Source organism: Mastigoproctus giganteus, chromosome 14 (assembly GCF_048544385.1).
Source record: "Mastigoproctus giganteus isolate SK-2022 chromosome 14, ASM4854438v1, whole genome shotgun sequence".
In the NCBI taxonomy this organism is placed as follows: Eukaryota; Metazoa; Arthropoda; class Arachnida; order Uropygi; family Thelyphonidae; genus Mastigoproctus; species Mastigoproctus giganteus.
The window spans coordinates 6,799,261-6,815,773 of record NC_143588.1 but is presented as its reverse complement, the minus strand read 5'-3'; the positions used below and the strand labels follow the sequence as shown (position 1 = coordinate 6,815,773).

At 41.3% G+C, this 16,513-nt stretch overlaps 2 protein-coding genes across 2 annotated transcripts; both read left to right on the top strand.

The window, feature by feature from the left end:
* Positions 1–8,952: 8,952 nt before the first annotated feature.
* Positions 8,953–9,396, top strand: LOC150074964 (uncharacterized). Its single transcript, XM_090389005.1, has one exon. The coding sequence runs from the start codon at positions 8,953–8,955 to the stop codon at positions 9,394–9,396; it is 444 nt and encodes a 147-aa protein (XP_090245131.1).
* Positions 9,397–10,731: 1,335 nt separating this feature from the next.
* Positions 10,732–11,568, top strand: LOC150074963 (uncharacterized protein F54H12.2-like). The gene has a single exon (XM_090389004.1). It carries the CDS (start codon positions 10,732–10,734, stop codon positions 11,566–11,568), a length of 837 nt encoding a protein of 278 aa, XP_090245130.1.
* Positions 11,569–16,513: the final 4,945 nt, after the last annotated feature.

The window sequence follows — 16,513 nt, the reverse complement described above, 5'->3', positions numbered from 1 at the left end:
AGACATAGGTAAATTTCTTCTGAGAATTTTACCTCTGTCTAGCGGTGAACTGTGCGTCAGTTGCGATGTTATGCAACGTGGTTTGGTCTTAATTTCCACTTGAAAAAGCAAGCAGTGCGGTTCATTAAAAAATTATGATCGTTTGTTGTGGAACAGCCATCGTATTTTGTATATACAAATTTCGTGTTCCATATTTGATTTCTATTTACTGACTTGATCAATGGATTGCCCTCAGTACAATAGCTTACGCTGGAGTAGTGTGCAATATTGTGTAGTATCAAGTAAAAATATCGGGTGAGTCTATTCTGATATTCATGGCATTTTAACGAAACTTGTGTATAAAATTTGCGTGCATTAGTTGAGTGCAATAAATGTGTTGTGCATATCATCCGGTTTATTCACTGACTGTCATATATTAATTAAACACGGTAAGCAAACGAAATATCACGAGATCCGCTTCCTTACTGGCAAACCTTAGTTGGGACACAAGGTCCTAACGAATTTTTTACTACCCCTAGTTTTGCATATTACAGGATTCTGCATTACAGCTTTGATACTCATAAACTCGTGTTGTGGGAGTGGAGTTTGGTGACGTACTTCAGTAACTTCAGAGATGGAATAAAGAAATAAATAAAGTGGTTTCCATGCCTAACACCTTCGTATGAAAGACACTTCAAAAATCAGTCTTACTCAGACAAATATTACTGTGAGAAAATTTTGCTGCCTTTTAATTTATTTGTGCGTTTTAGGGTTCGGTAAGAGGGGGGGCAGGACGAATTCGGTTGTCAACTTAGTGCACGTAAGGAGCAGCAGGTCGCTGAAGATACCGAATGCAAAGATCGATTAGCTTTGACAAGCGAGTTATGTACGCCTTGGTAGCACGAGTTCGTTCACCAAACCTCCTCACGGGAGCGGCTGCACATTGGGTGATCTGAAGGCCAGTTTAAATCTATCTTACCTCATCGGAACCTGCATCAGCAGAGGAGGACGTCACATTTAATGTCTGCCATAGAGGTGTTTTGAAGCTGGAGCCTTGAGGATTGACTTGGGCGAACCGGTTATAATTTGGCAATGGTGTTCCGTGTGTCCGACTGATGTACGTTGCTATGTTTAGTTTCACAAACAGTAAATGGTGACCTCGGATAATTAATCTTCGCCACTAAAGTTTCCCACGTCACAGAAGAGCGCACGTGATGGGAACTCTGCTGATTTCTTCGTTTTCAGAAGACATCACTCTGAAAGTTTGAAAGTGTTGTGAACACGAATGAGACGTCGGTCAATCACTTTCAGTCAGAGGCAAAGGAGCAGTCGTAAAGGTTGAAACAGCTCTTCCCTTCTTCCAAAGAGAGCCAAATCGATTCCTTCTGCTGGCAAGGTAATGGCATCGGTTTTTTGGGATGCTGATGGAGTGTTGCTAGTGGATTACCTTCAGAAAGGACAGCCATTCATAATGGCATATTAAGCAGACACTGTGAAGCTTTGCGTGAAAACGTCATTGACAAATAGCGAAGAAAGATGAGGAAAGGCGTCTTGTTCAACAGGAGAACACGCCTTCTCAGCAATCTGTCATTGCTACGACGGCACTGACGTGTGCTACTTTGAAATCTTAGACCATTCCCATTGTCATCGGATGTAGCACTATCGGATTTCCACCTACTGCCTAATTTGAAAAAAAATATTTGGCTGGCCTCCATTTTCTCAGCGACAGTAACGCCCCTGCTGCAGTGGATGCGTACCTGGAGGCCCAAGAGAAAACATTCTTCTTCGCACCTGGGATGAACGAACTGCAGCATCAGTGGCAAAAGCGCATTGATTTCATAGGGACTATGTTGAAAAGTATTATATTACCAGACTACTGAAATAACCGTCCATACTCAGGCTAGGACCTTTTCAAACGCCCCGCATATACCATTGGAGAAACCCCCATGAGCTGTCCTATCAGCCTATCTGCACTGTCTTGAGAACTCCATGTCTAACTGTACAATTACCCACAGGTCTTTTTGTGCTCCTCTGCACTGAGAGGTTGTATCACATGATGAGTAAATTACTTTCGGACTATTGCGACCAATCGTCATTTCTCAGCCATTCTGTGTATTTTTTCTACATATTGCTGCAGTTGCATTTCTTCGTTACTGCCATTAACCAACCTGCCAACCTTTCGTTCATCTGCAAGCTTCGACATTAAGCCTGATATGGCTTCGCTAATATATCTAATATTGAAAACAACAATAGGCATATCACTGAACCCTGGAGTATACCACTAATAACCTTAGTCCAAGTTCCTCTAAATCCTAGGATTTAGCGAATTTCTGGGTGTTACAGTTACATCTCTCAAAAATTGAGGCCAATCAAAATCTCGTTGTCGCGAAGGCGTTTTCAAAACGCCCATCTAAATTGATGATCCGAAGAGTCCAAACTCGGAAAAGGCGAGTCTACGCATTTTGTTATTAAGGAACCGCGAATGTTTACGAGAGTAATCGGGTCTAATGTGAAAATTGTAACAACTCGAGCAGCCACCATCTATTTTTGGCTACAATATGGTGGATAGAAATAAAAATACCGTCATCAGAATATCCTAGGGATCGCCAACAAGTTTGGTATGTGAACGTCTTTAAACACAACTTATATTGTTCAAGGGGTTTTCATTGCTTTTCATTTTCATTACTTGAAAGTAGACTAAAATGTCTAAATTTCAGATATGAAATTGTCCACTTCTAGTCGAATTGAATTTTAATATCAACACACTCTGCAAAAAGAGGCAATATTTGGTGAATTGGCAAATATCGTGATGGAAATGCAGCGTTCTTGAACGACACCTTTCGGAGCACGTTTTGGGATCAGTCTTCATAAAATTTAGAAATCTAAAAGGAAAATAATTCTGAGATAAAATTTTTTTCAGAGATTTTAGACAAATTGCCCCCAAATTTTTTTTTTTTTTTAAATTGTGCAGAGCATAATTTACAATTAAAGAGAAGTGGCATTCTGATGAAGACCAAAAACACTAAGCGCAATCGATATCGACTGGAAGTTTTCTTCGCTGGGTGCTGAAATTAGTTCACGTGACAAACTTTCAGAGTGATGTCTTCTGGAAACGAAGAAATCTGCTGAGTTCCCATCACGTGCGCTCTTCTGTGACGTGAGAAACTTTAGTGTCGAAGATTAATTATCCGAGGTCACCAATTACTGTTGGTGAAACTAAACATAGCATCGTACACCAGTCGGACACACGGAACACCATTGTCAAATTATAACCGGACCTCCTGGAGCCGGAGCTGATCAAAAAGGCTGTGGAACACATGCCTGGCTTCCTGTTCAAACTTCTAAACTGCTGCCTGCAAGCGGGGAAATTTCCGACCTCCTGGAAAACCGCAAATCTGAAACTCATCCTGAAGAACCCTAACAAGCCACCGGAACAACCGGATTCCTACCGACCGATAGCTTTACTGACTACCTTGAATAAACTATACGAAAGGCTGTTGCATAAAAGAATTATGAGCCACTGCAAAGCTGCAAACGTAGAATCACCAAAACAGTATGGATTGAAACCGGGATTATCAACCATAGAAGCAGCCCAAAACCTTATATTCAAAGCAACCCAATGCGACAAGAAATACTTCCTAGTCATTGCAGTGGACTTAGCAGGGGCGTTCGACACCCTGTGGTGGCCGAGCGTCCTCGGCCGGCTCCGTGAGACAGCGCTCCCAACAAACCTCTACAAGTGTACAAAGGATTACTTGACTGACCAAAGAATTGAGGTGGTAACACCTTTTCGAAAAGTTGCTCGATGGGTCCGCAGGGGCTGCCCCGAGGGCTCAGTCCTGGGGCCGCTCATGTGGGACATTGTCTTTGACAACTTCCTGGCTCAGGACTTGGGCAAAGTGAACTGCCAGGCCTTTGCTGACGATTTGGTCCTGATGGTGGAGGCTTACTCCAGATCGGGCCTGGAGACTCATGCAAACAAGGCAATACAGGTGTTACAGGATTGGGGAAAGCTACACATGTTGAAAATCTCACCCACGAAGACGAACTCTGTTCTACTGAAAGGAGTGCTAGACATTCACAGACCACCGCAAATAAAGATAGCAGGAGCAACCATCAAACTTGCAAAACAAATACGATACTTAGGGATTACAATCGACAGTAATTTATCCTTCACCCCTCACATCATCCACCTGAAAAAAAAACTAAATAATTACGCAGCATTAATAGCAAGAGTCTCACGCAGGGACTGGGGACTAAACAGAAAAACCGTGTCCCTGTACTACAAAGCAATTTTCATCCCAGCCATTACCTACGGATCCCCAATATGGTACAAAAAAGCAGGAACAGTAGTGAATAAAAGACACCTGGACACAATCCAGCGTAGCATTATGCTCATCATCTCTCGTGCATGCAGAACAGTGAGCACGCACGCCCTCCAAGTCTTGACAGGAGTCCTCCCACTGGACCTGGAGGTGACTCGCTGCTGGCTGATGTACCACCTGTCTAAGGGAACACCCACTACAATCGATGGACTCACCCTAGAACCAAACAACAACCGCAAAGCAGAAAAGCATAGAATCGTGGCTCGCCTGCTACAGCATCAAACAAAGGCGAAGTGACGAAGAGATTCGTACCACTGGTTGCCAAGACTTATCCAAAAGCCCCCCCCCCCCGTGGTTTAACCCCGGGTTAAATGCAACCTACTTACTAATGGGCCATGTCCCATTAGAGGCAAAATTGAACATGCTGGGTATAACGGAGGAGCTAAATTGCACCTGTGGTGAGCCTGAAACATGGCATCATATAATGCACGACTGTGAGTGCTATGAGGAACACAGAAGCGTGCTAATAACTAAAATAAAGTACATACCGAAAAACAAAGAACACCATCTCTTGGACACAAAAGACGACTACGCGGCTTTCAGAAATTTGCACGAGAAGTCTTCGACCGAAGAAGAACGGAAATTGCCATCCACAATGAATGAAACGTACTCGAAGAAAATCGACCACCCCACAAGACTGCAAAGAGCAAGAGGAAATCAAAATGAGCGTGGAAGAAGACAACCCCGACCAAAGTGAGGCCACAAACGGGTCAAATGACCCAACAGGACCCTACAAAGATCAAGAAAATAGCTAAGTGACAAGGAACCTGGTCAGACACAGCCACTGGAACTACCCGACGAAGATGAGTACATGCAAACAAACCAAAAGTGACAAAAAACCCAGACTGGACATAAATGCAGGAACTACTTGCAGTACGCCATATAGCGGTCTGAATAGGACACCCTAGTCCTATTCACCTTTAATTCCCAATCCCCAGGCAGGGGGAGACGGTTTCCTGTTCCCTCCCCTGCCACTCCCCGCTTCTCTACTCCTGGTGGGGCATGGGCCTGCCCCACTGCTTTTGGGGACACCTACTCTATTGTCCCCATACTTCTGGCTTTTCCCCCCAGTCTTTAGCCTCCCTCCTCTACTCTGTCTGTACACCAGCGCATGTCCCACACAATGGTAAAAATTAAAATATGTCCAAATTCAAACCACGCACGTAAAACTCTTTCGGTTTAAACCTTTTTCAGCGATTATTTTATTTTATTATTTATTATTATTATTCTTTTTTTTTTTTTTTTTTTTTAGGCCCTAGCCACTGAAATCTCAGGAAACTAGGTGGCAGGGCCTGCCAGAGCAAAATATCAACTACTGGGTACGTCGTCTGCTCCACGAGGCTAAGTGTGGACAACGTGGGGCCCAGTAGGAGTCTAGCGGCTAAATGGCCAGAAGAACAACGATACACAACACTACACTTACAAAATCCATACACTTTTAAATCTCTGGCCTTTACAGTGAATTGTCACACCTACAATGAAAGCAACGCAGAGTTGGGGGAAACCCCCGGTGCCGCTAGACACGAATACACTTTACACTTTTTTTTGCCAAATTATAACCGGTTCGCCCAAGTCAGTCCTCAAGGCTCCAGCTACAAAACAATCCTCGTTTTAACAATCCTCTATGGCAGACATTAAATGTGACGTCCTCCTATGCTGATGCAGGTTCCGATGAGGTAAGATAGATTTAAACTGGCCTTCAGATCAACCAATGTGCAGCCGCTCCCGTGAGGAGGTTTGGTGAACGAACACGTGCTACCAAGGCGTACATAACTCGCTTGTCAAAGCTAATCGATCTTTGCATTCGGTATGTTCAGCGATCTGCTGCTTCGTACGTGCACTAAGTTGACAACCGAATTCCTCCCGCCCCCCCTCTTCCCGAACCCTAAAACGCACAAATAAATTAAAAGGCAGCAAAATTTTTTCACAGTAATATTTGTCTGAGTACGACTGATTTTTGAAGTGTCTTTCATACGAAGGTGTTAGGCATGGAAACCACTTTATTTATTTATTTATGTATTCCATCTCTGAAGTTACGGAAGTCCGTCACCAACCTCCACTCCCACAACACGAGTTTATGAGTATCAAAGCTGTAATGCAAAATCCTGGTATATGCTAAACTAGAGGTAGTAAAAAATTTGTTAGAACCTTGTGTCCCAACTAAGGTTTGCCAGTAAGGAAGCGGATCTCGTGATATTTCGTTTGTTTACCGTGTTCAATTAATATATGACAGTCAGTAAATAAACTGGATGACATGCACAACACATTTATTGCACTCAACCAATGCACGCAAATTTTATACACAAGTTTCGTTAAAATGCCATGAATATCAGAATAGACTCACCTGATATGTTCACTTGATACTACACAATATTGCACACTACTGCAGCGTAAGCTATTGTACTGAGGGCAATCCATTGATAAAGTCAGTAAAGAGAAATCAAATATGGAACACGAAATTTGTATATACAAAATACGATGGCTGTTCCACAACAAACGATCATAATTTTTTAATGAACCGCACTGCTTGCTTTTTCAAGTGGAAATTAAGACCAAACCACGCTGCATAACATCGCAACTGACGCACAGTTCTCCGCTGGACAGAGGTAAAATTCTCAGAAGAAATTTACCTATGTCTAGCCGAAAACAGAAAGAAATAAGAAAACGCCGAACCGGACCTACGTATAACGTGTGTCCTTGTGGGTCTCACCATAGCTGTCTTTCACCATTGACCCCTACCGGATGTTGTCGAGTCGAGGCGGGGCAAACGTTGATTTATGATCACAGCGTGACGATCTGGAATAGGCGTAACAAGGAATGCATAATGAATTTTAAGCACTAAAATCACTTGGGTTTTAAATATTTGTCTGCAGATCACCTTGTTATACTTCTTGGCAAGAATAGCTCTGCTCGTTCGTCTGAAGGGAGAATCACGGTCTAAGAAAACTTACCGGTTTTTTAAGTTGCGGCAACATCCTCATTTTGTGCATTTTTTTAATAATTTTATCAATTTTCTAATTAATTATATCTTATACGTTAGTAGTAGTGGGGTTACTTTGAACGAAACTGAGCAGGGGGCGGCCGCTTGGTGGCGCTGCAGTCGAACTTTGCCCCCGCCCGCTAGAGGGCGCACCAAGGTGGCCAGGGGCGGCCGCTAGGTGGCGCTGCAGTCGAAAATTTGCCCCCGCCCGCTAGAGGGCGCAGCAAGCTGACCGGGGTACCGCTGCAGTCGAAACGTTGTCCCGCCCGCTAGAGGGCGCAGCAAGCTGATCCGGGGGATGCGCTAGGTGGCGCTTCTATCGAAACACTTTGAACCGATTTTGTCAGCGGGTGGTCTTCCCCCCTTCCCGCCAGGTAGCGCTGCCATCGAAACCCTTTGAACAAAACTGACCAGGGAATTATTCCATCCTCCCTCTTCACACCCCCGCCGCTAGGTGGCGGCACCGTCGCACACTGTTAAAACATGCTTGGTGTAACATGTCTTATGACGTCATAATCCTTTATAGTAATTCTTAGAATTCAAAGAGAAGGTTTTTTTTTATTTTACTGCTGGTTGGTATATTTTTAAAAGAATTTTAAATGAGAAGACTATTTTAAACAACATGTTATTTTTAGGCAATAAATTAAAGTATTCATGAACAATATGTTTAACCAATGGTATTTTTTTAAGTATTCATGTACAAATCAAAGGTATTTTTTAAAGTATTCATGAGCAAATCAATAGTATTTTGCCAGTTGAAAGTGATTTTAAATATAACTTTTAAGGAAGACACAGAATTATAATGAACGAAGTCTTTTATTGAACACTGTTAACAAAATTATTTACAAAGGAATCATTATTCTGATAAAATCTTGACACAGCTCTCTTTTCAAGGACAGTCCACAATTCTCCCATTACAAAAAGTATGAAAAGTACTATAAAGGTAAGTATCTTCTGTTCTAGAGTTATTGTTGTTTTACCTGCAATAAAGAGAACACGTTAGAAGATTATTATAATCCTACTGTGGTGGGGAGCTTTGCTAGTGTTAATGCTTTACAAAAACATACAAAATTACCCAAACATACCGTGAAAGAATGGTTATCGGGAGAGCCCACATATGTGAGACACAGACAGCAACGAAGAAATTTTCCTCGTAACCAGATGAAAGTTCCTGGTCTTCACCATACATTTCAATGTGATTTAGCCAACATGTCAAATCTTGCTAAAGCAAATAATGGTGTTCATTTTCTTCTCGTGTGTATTGATTGCTTTTCACGATATGGTTGGGTAAGACCATTAAAATCTAAACATTCACAAGAAGTAGTTAAAGCTTTCAAATCTATTTTTAAAGAAGAAGTACCACTTAATATTAATAGTGACCAAGGAAAGGAATTTACTAATAAACAAGTGCGTGCATTATTCAAATCTAAAAATATCCACTTTTACACCACTAGAAGTGAAAAGAAAGCTTCTATGGCAGAAAGATTTATTCGAACATTAAAAGAAAAAATTTATAAATGGGTTACATATTCAAAAAATGATAAATATATTCACGTGCTGCAAAAATTAGTGAAAACTTATAATGAAACTGTACACAGATCTATTGGTATGGCCCCTGCAGATGTCACTATGCATAATGAAGAAACAGTTTATGCTAAATTATATAGACCTCATCCAAAAGTTTCGGAACCCAAGTTTAAAATCGGTGACCATGTTGTTCTTAGTGATGCTAGCCATAATTTTCGAAAAGCGTTCAGAGGGAATTGGTCTGAGGAGGTGTTTTTCATAGTTCAGGTAATCAAAAGGCACCCTGTAGTATATAAGGTTAAAGGGAGAGATGGTGAGGTGATAGAAGGTACATTTTATGAACATCAGCTACAGAGAGTCAGTTTTGATAACGAGGTACCTGAAAACGTGTATCTGATTGAAAAAGTACTTGGGAAGCGTACAGTGCGTGGTCAGAGACAGTTACTTGTGAAGTGGCTTGGATACCCTGCATCCTACAATTCTTGGGTACGAAGCAAAGATGTTTTACCTAACCCTACCAAGTAATGCAAGTATGGACATGTATCCTGATAACACCCAATCACGTTTTAAAGTTCAATTACCTCGGGAAATTAATCTGAGTGGGAAGTGGGTGGTGGCACTTTCTGAAATCCATCTACCAGGAGTGTGGAACAATATCACAAAAGGATACGATGAATTTCATGTACTTCGCGACGATTATGACTCTGAACAAATTTTACATGTGCTTTCTTTAAAGTATAAAGATTATCAACATCTTTTAGATGAGTTGAACAGTGTTCATCCCCTTATTTCATTTACAGTACACACAAAGACTGTTGCAAAATATCAATTTTCAGTGAATGTGCATGGAAAAGGTAAAATACAACTGCCCGAGAAACTAGTAAAATTATTTGGACTTCAAAAAGCAATTGTACGGGGGAAAGGCTGCCGTGTATTTTCAGATACATCTGTAGGTGAAAGTGTATTACCTATCAAAGGTCAAATTTCTTTTGCCCCAAGTGCTAGAGATGTTGTTTTTACTCTTGTTACTGGTGGCAGTTACCAGATGTGTGTGCTTCCACATGGAAACTATAAATCCATCTCTAGTATTCTTGATGCAATGTTGAGTGTCTGCCCGAGTTTAAGTGGAAATGTTAATTCAGACGATACCCTGACTTTACATATACCAGAAAACTTTTCATTAGTGTTTCCACAAGATTCCCCAGGTTTAGGTCTTATGCTTGGCTTTCACTAGATTGGTACTAAATTGAGTGGAGCTGTCAGTGGGAAGTACCCTGCAGATATAAAACGGGGTGTCTCAGCGTATTTTGTTTATTCCAACCTGATTCAGGACCAGATAGTAGGCGATACATGTGCTCCACTGTTACGTGTTGTTCCCTGTATTGAACAGAACACATTTACATACGAAAACCCAGACTATTACCCCCTTTTGAGACACAGGTTTCACACCGTGTCCATCAGTATTTGTACAGACAGCGGACAGTTTCTAGAGTTCAGAAGTGGGAAGACTTTAGTGAAGCTGCATTTTCGCAAAGATGAGTGAATACATTGATTACTACATGGTACAAGCAGGAGGTGGTAATGCATTTGCCGGACAACATTTGCAGCGTGGGTACGGACTTGGTAGCATTTTTCGTTCAGCATTCTCTTTCTAACACCACTTTTGAAACCCGCTGCCCGTTTTGTGGGTAAGCATGTTTTAAGAGCAGGTCAAAACGTGATTGGTGATGTTTTGGAGGGGGTGCCCTTCAAACGATCCTTTATAAACAGAGCATCGGAAGTCGGTCAGTCCATTTCAAACAAAGTTCTGAACCAGAAAGGAAGAGGGAAGAAGAGGAAGCGCAGAGATATTTTTTAAACATGGAGCTTATGATGTCAGAACTAGACCTATTTCAAAAACCGGCTATTAACCTATCTATCGAACGTTCATGTTATGTGACTTTTCAACCACTAGGCAGTGTGGATAGTGGAGGCCCCATCGAATTTTTTATTCCTGGTACTTCCGAAGAATATTTAGATTTGGGAAAAACATTTTTACGTCTGAAAGTTCGTGTTACACATAGTGACGGGAAAGAGATAGATGCCACATCTGTGAGTGTGGTGAACAATTTTTTTCATTCCCTTTTCACTCAGGTCGATCTGTTTTTACAAGATAAATTAATCAATGCATCAGCAGATACTTATCCCTACAGGGCATATTTAGAAAAACTTCTGAATTACGATCGCGATGCCAAATGTACCCAAATAACAACAGAACTGTACGTGAAAGATGACGTTGCAGGTGTCAGTGAAGTGTTCACCAAGACAGAATGTGGGATGTGTAAACGACAGGATTCAATTGCAAAATCAAGGAGTGTGGAACTTCTAGGGTGCCTACATCTGGATTTGTGTTACCAGGAAAGATATATCGTTAATAATGTGTCACTACGTATTCGTCTAGTGCGAAGTAACCCAGAATTCTGTTTATTGGCCATCACCACAGACATGAAATGCAGAATTCATATTCAGGAAGCAACCCTCTTCGTGCACAAAGTAAGATTAAATCCTAAAGTTCTGTTAGCCCACTTGACTGTGCTTGAAAAAAATCCTATTCACTACCCCATAAACAGGGTGAAAGTCAGCTATTACTCGATTCCTAAAGGTATGAGTGATTCTACAAGAGACAACATCTATCTGGGGACATTCCTTCTCGATTAGTTATAGGTCTAGTTGCAAGTGAAGCATTCAATGGTTCGTACAGTCGCAATCCATTCAATTTTGCCCACTTCAATTTATGTTATCTGGTAGTGTCAGCTGATGGTATTCCGCATCCAAGTCAACCTCTGACACCTAATTATAAAGATGGTCATTACACCAGATCATACCTCTCTCTTTTCACATCACTGAACAAGTGGACACGTGATGTGGGTAATGATATTTCCTATAAAGAATACCTAGAAGGTAATGTGTTGTATGGATTTGACCTTTCTCCTGACCATAATGCCGTAGGCGAACACATCAATACTCACAGACGAGGAAGTGTACGTATCGAACTAAAATTTTCTGCTCACCTACCCGAGAACGTTACAGTGGTGTTGTTCGCAGAGTTTGAAAACATCCTTTCGATCACCAGGGATCGCTTGGTACTTCTGGATTATGAACACTGAACAGATTTTACAGATGGATGTCTACACACGGAAATTTCCATTGGGAATTTTCATCACGTGCACACACGTTCATCACGTGTGTGCACGTGATGAACTACCTACACGGATGCTACCAAAACCGTGTCTCCTTGTAGTCAATACAGATCCCTCACATCTACCTGGGCAGCACTGGGTTGCCTTATTTCTACAGGAACAATGTGGCGAATATTTTGACAGCTATGGTCGCAAACCAAAAAAGGACTTTGTGAAATTTTTAACTAAACAATGTAAAAAATGGACGTATAATGCTACTGTTATCCAACACAAGTTGTCAACAGCCTGTGGTTTACACTGTATTTATTTCCTTACACACAGGTGTCGTGGATTAACCATGCACCAGATTGTTAATGTGTGTTATTCTCCCGATTTGTGAATGAATGATGTTATTGTAACTGTTGACATAACAGAACATTTGTTTCTAAATAAAAATAATTTAAAAAAAAAAAAGATGTTTTTTTACTTGCATTCGAACCCAATTCAGCTTTCTTGCTCTCAACCGCCTTGGGGAGGGTAGGAAAAAAGATGATTTTTTTCTTTTCTTCACAGGAACATCTTCAACAGGTGGGGGTGGTGGCATTTCTTCCGTGTGTACTGATGGTTCAAGCTGTCTTTTTACACCTAAATAAGTCTGTAAAGTGGTTAAATATTCTCTAACTTTACTTTCAACATCCAAATCTTTCCTTTGAAGAACAGATGACATTTTGTCATCCAAACTTTCAATTTCTTTCTGCTCTGGGGTGTTTAGCAGTGTGAATTTTTTATACAGCTGATTCATTTCCTCATGAGGGATGTGAGCAATGGTACTATTATGCTACCAAGTAGGGGAAACAAAGCACCACCGTGCTGGTGAATAAGTTTTCGCCTTTGTATGAAGGGCACCTGTTTATTTCCTAATAATCTCAAGATTTTCTTTTTCTTGGAGAGCTGTGAATGCTGTTTGCTATTTAGCGGGATATTGCCACAAAGGAGATTTTTACAAATTTCACAAAGAGATGTGATTTGTGCTGGCGTAGTGTGTTTTAAGACAGCTGTGGCTCGTTTTGGAGTGGCTTCAGAAATAAACTTGATGAGGTTTTTGTGCTTTCGGAGTCTAGAAGCCATATGGGTACATAAACAACATTGGGGGCCTCTTCTGGCAAAATATTACTTCGCAGACGGAGCACCTCAGGTGTGTCCTGTTTAAAATCTAGGAGCAAATAAGAATGTGCTCGACTTGTTACTTCTTTATAAATGTCTATCAGTACACCCGACCATCCCGGAAAAACTTGCGTGGCAAGATGAGAAAATTGCCGAGAGTCACGTGGGTTTTTGAAAACTATCAGATAGTGTGCATTAAGACTGATAGTTCTAAACTGAGTACCCTGACAAAATAAATTTTGTGTTAGCAGAATCACACTTAGACTCCTGTGATGTGACCCTTTTATAAAAATTTCGGCTACTTCGGTATTGTCTTTAGCCTGATGAATTAAGTCATCGATAATTAACAAATTTTCAATGTTTGGGTCAAACTGTGGTGGTTTTAACCCGTTTACAAACTCTACTTCTAGGAAACTGCTGAATTTTTGCTGGTACTCTGAATAGCAGTACACGATTCTTTTGGGTGGTGGGGTTATTAACAGGTTTCTATTACGAATGAGGGATAATACAAATGTTGTTTTCCCTGACTGGGTGCCCCCAGAGACAATAGATGTAAACGGATGTACAAACATTTTAAAACTGGTTGTTGTTAGTGGGAGGATATATATATATATATATATATATATATATATATATATATATGTGTGTGTGTGTGTGTGATTCCGTTGCAGGTGTGAAATCTTTACACCCGGAAATAACCATAAGGGTAGGTTCGAGTGTCTTCCCCTACCACACGTTTTGTAAATGTGTACCTAAATTTCTTGGTTATGGAAGTTTCCAAGAGGCGACAATTCCACTTGTCGCGACGAATAGCAAAGGGGACAGGCACAGAAATATCTGTTGGTTCTCCCATAGCCGCTGCATACATGGATTCTATGTTAATCAACTTGTTAGCATAGGAGTTCAGCGTGATTCCCTTGCATTTTGTCACCATCTTATTCTTGTGGGTTCTGTAGAATACGATTTAGGGCCTGTAGTGACAAACTCGACAATGTAATCACCACTGTCAAGTTCATTAGTGAGCTCTCCTAAAGAATACCCAATTGGCGGAGAGTATTCACCTGGTTTTTGAGTGAATATGACACTGTCGGTGTCTGAGTACAAGACACGTTCACGGAGAGAGTCTAGAGCCTCATAAAGCTTTATCCTACCATAGGCAGCAACAAACGAAGCAATAACAGCATTACCTTTCCTGTATGCCGGTTCTTTTCCGGCAACAGGAGCAGATGCCACTAACATTTTTTCTTCTGTAACAAGTCTGGCATCGTGAATAACCTTTGTGTTGTCCAGAGAGAGTTCAACAAGATTCTCATAAGAGGAAACAACTTGTGTATTCATACGCAGTGTCCTCATACCAAGTCTCCCCCATAGAGAATTAAGGCAAAATTTAGGTAATGAACGCTTTGCTGGATTTTTCTTAATTTGGTCTACCTCTAAAGTGACACCTTCTCTGTTTTTAAATTCTTGAATATATTCATCCCGATTCTTACCCTCGGGCCAGCCTGAAGCTTCTTGTTTCACCTTGAGGAAAGTGTCCATGTACGGCCCGAATAAATTTTCAAATTTTTCAGAAAAATGCCATACTTCATAAAATTGTAGCACTTTGTAACCGTGGGATACTGCAAGGTCAAGTTCAACTGTACACCATGTTCCTGTGAATAATCGATCTGAATGAGAGCACTGGGGTAAACATTCATTAGCACACTGACCACATAGTGGGAAAACGAGCTTACCATTGCTATTGATGGGCAAAACAGGTAACAGAAGCTGATCAGGAGCAACAACACGGGCATGGCAAATGCCAAAGTATGCCCCTGGTGTGTAATCAAAGTTTTCAAGTATTACTTTAGGGTGGCCATGAGGAAAAACACCATATTTGCACACCCAGGGATAAAGGGAGCAGAAATCAAGATAGTGGATTTCTTCACCCTCTTCGACCTTGTGATAAAGTTTATAACAGTCTGTTCTACCTCCTTTTAAGGCACTCCTAGGTGTCAGACCTTCGAAATGAATGGCCTCATCTGCATGTTGTTTTAGCGTTATATCAGTGTTAACCAATTGGTCAAACTGACACTCCCATATGGAGACCACCTGAAAACCTTGTGACTCTAAATATGCCTCTCTGTCTTATGTTGCTTCATAGAGAGCACCCATTGTAATATGTGACTGTTGTGTGTAGGGCTTATAACATTTTGGACACCTGTGATAATAGCATCCGTTAAATTCATACACCGTTTGTTTATACAAACCATCCACAAAGTATGGGCCAATTTTAACCTCTCCACCTACTCTGCGTGCGTGCTGAATTGTAACATTGTGCTTTTTTTCTAAATAAGTGAGCCATATTAAAGCTTTACGACTCTGTATGTTTTTTCCTTTGTAACCTGCAGGTGGCAAGATGGCCATCGTGTTATGAGGAAGAAATTTTTGAAGGAATACCCTATTGCAAACACCTGCAATGGTAATGTCCTGGTGGAAAGGGTCAACACCTGTAGTTTCTAAAAAAAGAGAGCGGAACTTATCACAGGCACCTTTCAGGACCCTTAAGTCATCTTGGCAGTAGTGAAGCAGTTCAGATTTGAGATTGTAGGGCTCGTGTGTCCGCTGCACGTACCATGTTTCAAACTCAGCTAGGGTCTCTTTCCCCCTATATTCAGGTTGAAAATACTGTTTAGCAGGTAATGGGCCCTGGTAATCACCGGTCTGTTCGGTGTGAAATACGTAGGGGAAGAAACCCTTTCTGACCTCTGGAAGTTCAAACATGGCAGGTAATTTGCGAAGTGGGAATGCCAAATAAGAAAAACTGTCGAGAAAGACGATACTCAACTGGTCATGATAAATACCAAGGATTTTGGAAGCGTCGTACACCACATGGGGTTCATAAGCCTGGCCGTAAAGATACTCAAGGATGAAATAGCCATCGAACCCCTTAAAGTTGTGGGCTAGAACCCTGATATTAGTATATTTTGGTCCGATGGTGCGAATATTCCTACCATCACGTGCACGCTTAACTGTTTCCTTGACAGCAAATAATTCGTTCATAAATTGTGTGACACAATCTTCTCCCATGAAGACATGTTCCTGGTCCCCAAACGCAGCCACACAAAGAACAGCCACGTGCTGACGCTGCTTTAGAATAGTTTCTGTGTCAAAGTATATAACTGAGATTTTGTCTTTTGGTGGTTCTGGTTTCAGGACAAAACAGTGTTCGGGTTCGTGTTCAACCTTACAGTAGTGACAATAATCCTGTGATCTGCAAACATGCTCTTTGTTTGATGAAAAGGTGAGCATACATTTGCTGCAGCGACGGAACCGAGAAC

Excerpts from the sequence above, each read along its gene's own strand:
- LOC150074964 (XM_090389005.1), top strand. The coding sequence starts at position 8,953 with ATGGCCCCTGCAGATGTCACTATGCATAATGAAGAAACAGTTTATGCT.
- LOC150074963 (XM_090389004.1), top strand. The coding sequence starts at position 10,732 with ATGGAGCTTATGATGTCAGAACTAGACCTATTTCAAAAACCGGCTATT.